Genomic DNA, 7,730 nt, shown 5'->3' on the forward strand with positions numbered 1-7,730 from the left:
TTGTTCAGGTCACCTGTTTCTGTTGGTTCTACCAACCCGGTCTTGACATCTTTGCTTATCATTCCCCCCTCTCTGCAACTGAGTTCCAGGAGTTCAGTTCAGTGTTTAGCTGAGGGTGTCTGCTTCTGCTTCCATCAGCTGCTGAATGAAGGCTCTAGGATGGCATATATAGAATTCATCAATCTCATTGTTGGAGAATGCCATTTAAGGAGCCTCTCCACTATTGCTTAGATTGCCAGTTGGTGTCATCCTTGCAGATCTCTGGGAATTTCTCTAGTGGCAGATTTCACTTTAAACCTATAGTGGCTCCCTCTGTTACGGTATTTCTTAACTTGCTGTCCTCTAATCTTTTCCCAACTCAACCATCTGCTCCCTCATGTCCTCTTCTCTCCTCTTCTTCTCCCCTTCTCTTTCTCCTAGCTCCCTTTGACCTTGCCCTATACTCCCAATTAGCTCAGGAGATCTTGTCCCTTTCTCCTTCTCTGGTGTATCATGTATGTCACTTTGGGTACTCCGTGTTTATTAGATTCTCTGGTAGTGTGGATTGTAGGCTGGCAATCCTTTGTTCTATGTCTAAAATCCATATATAAGTGAGTACATACCATGTTTGTCCTTTTGTGACTGGGTTACCTCACTCAGGATGGTTTCGTCTAGTGTCATCCATTTGCCTGCAATTTCAAGATTCCATTCTTTTTTCCACTGAGTAGTATTCCATTGTGCAAATGTATCCCATTTTCTTTATCCATTCTTGAGTTGATGGGCATTTGGTTGCTTCCAGGCTCTGGTTATTACAAATAATGCTGCTGTGAACATAGTTAAAGAGATGTGATTAGTATATGAATATGAATCTTTTGGCTATATGCTTACAAGTTTTTTGCTGGGTCTTGTGGTAGACTGATTCTCATTTTCCTGAGAAATCTCCATAATGATTTCCAAAGTGGGTGCATGAGTTGTCACTCCCACTAGCAGTGGAAGAGTGTTTTCCTTTCTCTGCATCCTTTCCAGCATAAACTGTCATTTTTGTTTATTATTTTAGCCATTCTGGCAGGAGTAAGATTAGGTATCTCAGAGTTGTTTTGATTTACATTTTCCTGATGAGTAGGGATGTTGAACACTTTAAGTGTCTTACAGGCAATTTAGACTCCTCTATTGAGAATTCTCTATTTGGTTCTGTATCCTACTTTTTTTTTCAATTTTTTTTATTTTAAATAGCTTGTTTTACATGTCAATCCCAGTTCCCTCTCCCTCCCCTCCTCCCCCACTCCCCTTTCCCCCCACCCTCCCACCCTATTGCCAAATCTTTCCACATAGGGGATATCAGAGTATGTCATTTTACTCTGGGTAGGGTCCAGGCACTCCCCTAAGAGTCCAGGCTGAGAGAGCATCCCTCTTTGTGCTATAGGCACACGAAGACTGTTTGTATACCAGGGATAGACACTGATCCACAGCTCAGGGCCCCATAGGTTGCCCAGGCCTTCTTGCTGGCACTCACATTTGGGGGGTCCAGATCAGTCCCATACTGGCCTCCTCACTGTCAGTCTGGGATCCAAGAGCTCTCCCCTGTTCAGATCAGCTGTCTCTGCTGGTTTGCCAACCCATTCTTTGCCAATTTGCTCATCACTCCTCTCTCTCTGTCACTGGGTTCCTTGGGTTCAGTTCAGTGATTAATTGTGTGTTTGCCTCTGCTTCCATCAGTCACAGGATGAAGGCTCCCGGATGGTTATAGACATGAAGTTCATTATCAGGAATGGGCATTTGAGGTGGTCTCTCCACTATTGCTTAGCTTGCCAATTGGTGTTATCCCTTTACATCACTCGAGGTCGCTCTGGTGCCTGATCTGTATTCGATCCTATGATTCTAAAGATGGGCATCTAAAACACTCGTTATGGAGTTTGCCTTTGACATGGCAAGACTAGCCATTTGGGCAAGAAACTGCTCTTGCCTGGAAAATTTTACTGTTGCTGTATAATCTGGATATGCAGGACCCAGAGGAAAGTGACTGCTGAAATTCAAAACAAGATAGACAGTCCTACAGGGTTTCTGCTTCATGGAATAGGCTGTGGAACTTTCTACAGGACACAGAAAAATGACTGACAGACTATCAATGCAGATGGACAGTTTAAAATTTCCTGCTTTGCTGAGAAGCCTTCTAGACAAACTGTGGCCTATGGGCTGACAATGGATGCCCCAACATTACAGAGGAACTTCAGGTGACAGTCTAGGTAGCTGTCTCTCAATTTTAGTGTTTATATATTATCCTTCTACTCCTTTCTACATCTACAACTTGTTCCCTCCAATTATCCTTCTCCCTTTTCATACCATATTGTGCTTTTCCATATCCTTCCTTAAAATCTTTTTCTCCCCCACCCATTGTTCTTTTTCAGGTTCTCTGGCTTCTTCATGTATTCTAACTTGAAGAAAACCAGCAACAAACAAAATATTAAAGACCTGAAACAATGCTTTGACTATATATGAGGAACACTTGGCATTTTTCTTGCTGGGTCTGGGATACATCATTCACAATTCTATCGATTGACTAACAAATATCATAGGTTTTTGGTTTTTATTGTGTATAGCTACCACATTTTTATTGTCCTTTAAGCAACTGATAGACATTTAGTGCCACTTTTTAACACTTTATTAGAAAACCTTTAAAAATGAGGGATAGAAGCTAATTCAGAGACTCACAACTGGTCAAAATAAAGAATGAAAGTGACTGGACTGTTGATGCATATCAAACCTATTAATCCAGAGACACAAGTAACATACTAAAAGAAGGATCAAATGATTGTAATGACAGAGGGTCTACTTTGAAGTAGTGTCTGCTCAGTATTCAGAGCCACTGATACCATAAACTCACAACACCCTTTGCTTCCTGCATAAGAGCTGCACAAGATTCATTCAGTCAATTTTCAAAAATAGGTGGGTGTGTGACTCACAATGTCCCACCTATAGCTATGGCACTATATTCTTCACATGGCTGTTTTATTTCAGTGGTGTGACTCCTAGTAATTGTGCATGTTTCAGTTAATAGCCTTATAGCACTGTGCACATGGACAATGTTAATTGGACTGGGTAGGTTATATTAAAAAATAAAAACAAAACTTCCCATGATTACAATATAATCACACCATTTCATCTTACCAACTCCCACCACATAACCCTCTTTGCTCTCTTTCAAATTCATAACGTATTTTTGCATTAACTATTAACTGCTGTTATATACTTATATATATGTGCCAATACATCCCTAATAATCACCCCAGTCAATATGATATTACTCATATGTGTGATTTTAGGTCTGACCATTTGGTATTGAAGAACAAATTGCTATGCTCTTGCCTGAGGAAGTCTCTCTCCCCTACTCTCATCATTCCTTAGTTGCCTCTGGGTTTTTGTGTATGGTTGAGAACTGAGGGGCTTTTCCCACACCTCTTTGGAATGTCTATATATGTTAATCTCATTCAGCTCATGTTTAGTCAGTCACATTGATAAGACTGTATTGTTGTAACTTTTGACACTCCTAAGAGACACAATCACACAAAACTCCCTAATCCTTAGTTTAAGGAGTTATTTTTTTGTTAATGGAGCCAATAATTGTATCTTAGTATCTACAGTTAGAAGAGGACATGTGAAAAGTGCACAGATATGTTCAGTAAGACCTTACTTTACAAAAAAGGGAACTGAAGTAGACTCTGTTAGGCATATACTGGAGTGTGTCGTCTCCTTGTAATATTCATATTTGGATTCAGTGGGAAATGGCTGTGGATCTCTACATATGCTTTCATCAGTTACTGGATGAAGGCTCTCTCAGGACAACTAAGATAATAGCCAATCTGATTATATGGGAAGGCCAGTTAAGGCACCCTCTCTACTACGGCAAGAAGTCTTAGCTGGGGCTTATCCTTGTGGATTACTGTTTTCTTTCTTTTTTTTCCAATAAGATACACAAAGCAGGTAGATCCTAAGAGGAGGAGAGGTAGAGAGGAACTTGGAAGAATAAAAGGAGGGAAAAACATAATCAGTATATATGATATGAAAAAAAACCTGTCTCCAATATAAGAAAAAGGAATAAGTAGTAATGGAAAATGAGATCACCCTATCTTTTGTGAGCATTCAAAGTAAGTACCATATGATCCCAGGAAACTGACTTGATGTTTTAATTCTTCAATAATCTGATACAGAAAGATGGGAAGAAAAAATGAAAAGGAAGAACCGGAATGCTATTTACCTCTCAGAAATTTAATATTTATTTTTGTGTCATTGTATTTGTATCCAGTCATTTCATGTACTATTTAAAAGCAGTACTATGCATACATGATAATAGATGTACATTTACTTTTATAGCGTGTTATAAGTGTTAAAAGTCTGTGTTCTGACATTTTACTTTATGTCTATTTTTTCTGTTGTATCTCAGATACAACTGAAGTCCTTTGGTTAGCAGAGATAGTATTCTGAGAGTGAAAACATCTTTACAGTTTATATTGCAGCTATATATTTAAGAAACCAAATAACAGTGAATACTTGATTGAGGACATGAATTTTTTTCTATGAGAGGACATTTTACTGTGGCTGGAATAGGAAGAAAGGAAGTAAATTGAGGACCCAACAGATTGTAACTCCAGCCCAGAAGGATTTTACAACATAATCCCTTATACAACTGTTTTTTTAAATAAACATCTGTCAGAGTTCCTTACATTCCAACTAGCATGTACTTGTTCACTTCTAAATTATTTCTTGAATCATCAACATTCTGATACATTTCCTTTCTTTACCATTCACATGTTTACATAAAAGAAGAAGCAACCCAATCCAAAGTCAATGAGCTGCCCACATGGTTGTGGTATTTATTTCTCCAGAAGACTAGTTCTTCCCCTCCCCATTTGTCTTTTTCAATTTTGGATTCAACTGATACAAACACAACGTTTAGAGTACTCAGCTTAATTGCACTTGAGTGTACTCATCCTTGAATATAACATATGATGTGTGTGAAGAAATTCAGAGCACAAAATTTTGAAAAATGCAATAAATTACGTTATAGTACACTTAAACCTAAATAACAAATAGAAGAAGAATCAGAATTGAATTGGTAACAAATTTTCATAACAGAAAAATTAAATATTAGCAAGATACATTGGTACAGTAGGATATATTTAGAGTTTGAAACAATTATTTAATTTTTAGAATATGCTACAAACACTTTGGGACATTTAACAAACTTATGATTTCAATTCAGATGACTAGTAGAATATAAAAACTGTACCTACATTGAATATGTTTGTGCAGATGTAAGGCATTTTCTTAAAGCCATGTTTTATATTTGAGTCTGTTCAGGGCTTCTTTCACATCCTTGTTCCTAAGGCTGTAAATCAAAGGGTTCATCATGGGAATAATGAGGAGGTAGAAGACAGATGTCATTTTGTCCTGGTCTAGAGAATAGGCAGAACTAGGTCTGAAATACATGAATAGCATTGTCCCCTGGAAAATCCCAACTGCTGTCAGGTGGGATGCACAGGTGGAGAATGCTTTGAACCATCCCCTCGTAGAACTGATTTTTAAGACAGATGAGATGATGTAGCAATAGGAGACTAGGACTCCTGAGATGGTGCTCAGTTCAATTAAACCAAAAAGAGTGAATAATAACAGTTCGTTGAGCTGTGTGTCAGAGCAAGAAAGAAGTAAGACTGGAGGTAAATCACAAAAGAAATGATTAATCTGAGTAGAGTCACAGAAACATAAGCTGAATGCCAATGAGGTATGTATGAAGCCATCTATAGTTCCCAACAGATAAATTCCAGTTAAGAACTGGTAACAAACTCTACTGGACATGTCCACAGCATACATGAGGGGGTTGCTGATGGCCTTGTACCTGTCAAATGCCATCACTGCCAGCAGCAAGCACTCAACATCTATAAAAATAGAAACAACCAGGAGTTGGAGAAAGCAGCTGACAAAGGAAATTGAGTTTTCTCCCAGAAGGCCGACCAGCATCTTGGGGCCAACTGCAGTGGAATAGCAGAGGTCGGAGAAAGAGAGGTGACTGAGGAAGAAGTACATTGGTGTGTGAAGCTGTGGATCCATTCTGATCAATGTGATCATTCCTAGGTTTGTCAGAAGAATAGTGAGGTAAACAAGCAGAAACACTATGAACAAAGTTACTTTCATCTCAGGCTTGTTGGTAATCCCCAACAGAAGAAATTCAGGCACAGTTGAACAGTTTCTCTTGTCCATTCTTCCTTGTTCATGATCTAAATAATTTCAAAACTTGTTAAGGTAAAGGCCTTTTAGGGTTTGATTTTATTTTGAATGCATATTCCAGAAAATATTTACATTTTTAGGAATGTACTACATATGCAGGTGCAATAAGAAAACAGCTTACATAAAGTACAGCTGTATATTTTTGGTTGTGAGCCTAGCCTTTAAAGGCTGAGTCATCTCTCCAGCCCTTAGCTGGGAGTGACATGTGAAGCAAGCTTGCTTTTAATTTAAATTAAAAAAGAGGAAAAAATAGTATCGTATGATCACAGAAAAGTAGTAATAGAGGAGAATGACAAATTTGAAATCTATGTCTTTATCTATGTCTGTCTATCTATCTATATATCTGTCTATCTATCTATCTATCAGCTATCTATATTTCTAAGTTATGGTCTCTCTGACTTTATCTCCATCACTCATTATTCAGTAGGACATGTTAATAAAAAAAAATGCTGGTCTGTGATCTCACATAATGTAAAGCCAATAACAAATTACAGACAAATCAAAATATAAGCTTTATTTTATATAGTTATATTGTAGAGTCATAATTAGTATCATATTTTACATGACTCATTATAAATCATATATGAATCAATTAATATTACAAGAGAATAGATGAAGAGAATCATAGTACTATTTCTGATTTTGAAATGTTTATATAAAAATGAGAAATAATTTATTGAAATCTATCACTCAACACAAATTACTGCTCTTCTAATCCCTTTTATTTACTTAAATGTGTTCAAATGGCAAAACCTTGGAAAAATAAATTAGAGCAAGACGTAGCAACACCTGTTTATGGCAAATATTTTTCCTTAATTTAGCTCTTAACCTGACTTTAAGATTTAATTGCAATGTGAGTTAATTAGCAAAACTGCAGCAATAAAATGCTTTCGTGTTCAGTGTTTACATGAGAAGTTCTATGGGAACTTATCTTTATATTATATTATTTTTATATAAAAAGCTGAGAGAGGAGAGAGAGGAGAAAAATGGAAAGAAAATGAATCATAGAATAACAGTTTAAAGGGATACCTCATGTTCTTTATATATGACAAATGAGGCAAATTCATAAACATATAATAAGAAAATGTTACCTGTATATACATGGTTGAATTACTTCATAAGCATGGATAAAACTACTTATTTATTCTTTCTTGAACTTTAGTTTATGCCCAGGAAACACTATAATATTTTTCTTATATCTTTACAAATAACCACTTAGAAACATACCTGTGAAGAGAAAGTCTTTCTATCCTTCCTGTGGTACTTGAAGACAAGTTCATCACATTTATTTTCTTCTGTTGAAATTTAGCTCTCTTGAGGCTCTGATTCTTCTGGGTTATTCTAATGTTTTTAATTAGATTCCTCATTCGATGTTTTCCTTGAGAATACACAACTGACATGTCTGTACTTATCATCTTCACTGTTTAATATTTGGTTCTATATTGGTGAGTGACAGATTAATGATGATAGAC

The 7,730-nt window shown here is 36.9% G+C and overlaps 1 protein-coding gene across 1 annotated transcript; it reads right to left on the reverse strand.

Annotated features, from left to right (window-relative positions):
- Positions 1 to 5,301: 5,301 nt before the first annotated feature.
- On the reverse strand, positions 5,302 to 6,231 carry LOC101823242 (olfactory receptor 5W2-like). The gene has a single exon (XM_005065018.2). The coding sequence runs from the start codon at positions 6,229 to 6,231 to the stop codon at positions 5,302 to 5,304; it is 930 nt and encodes a 309-aa protein (XP_005065075.1).
- Between the last annotated feature and the right edge of the window lie 1,499 nt (positions 6,232 to 7,730).

This window comes from Mesocricetus auratus, unplaced genomic scaffold, assembly GCF_017639785.1.
Source record: "Mesocricetus auratus isolate SY011 unplaced genomic scaffold, BCM_Maur_2.0 Super-Scaffold_100004, whole genome shotgun sequence".
In the NCBI taxonomy this organism is placed as follows: domain Eukaryota; kingdom Metazoa; phylum Chordata; class Mammalia; order Rodentia; family Cricetidae; genus Mesocricetus; species Mesocricetus auratus.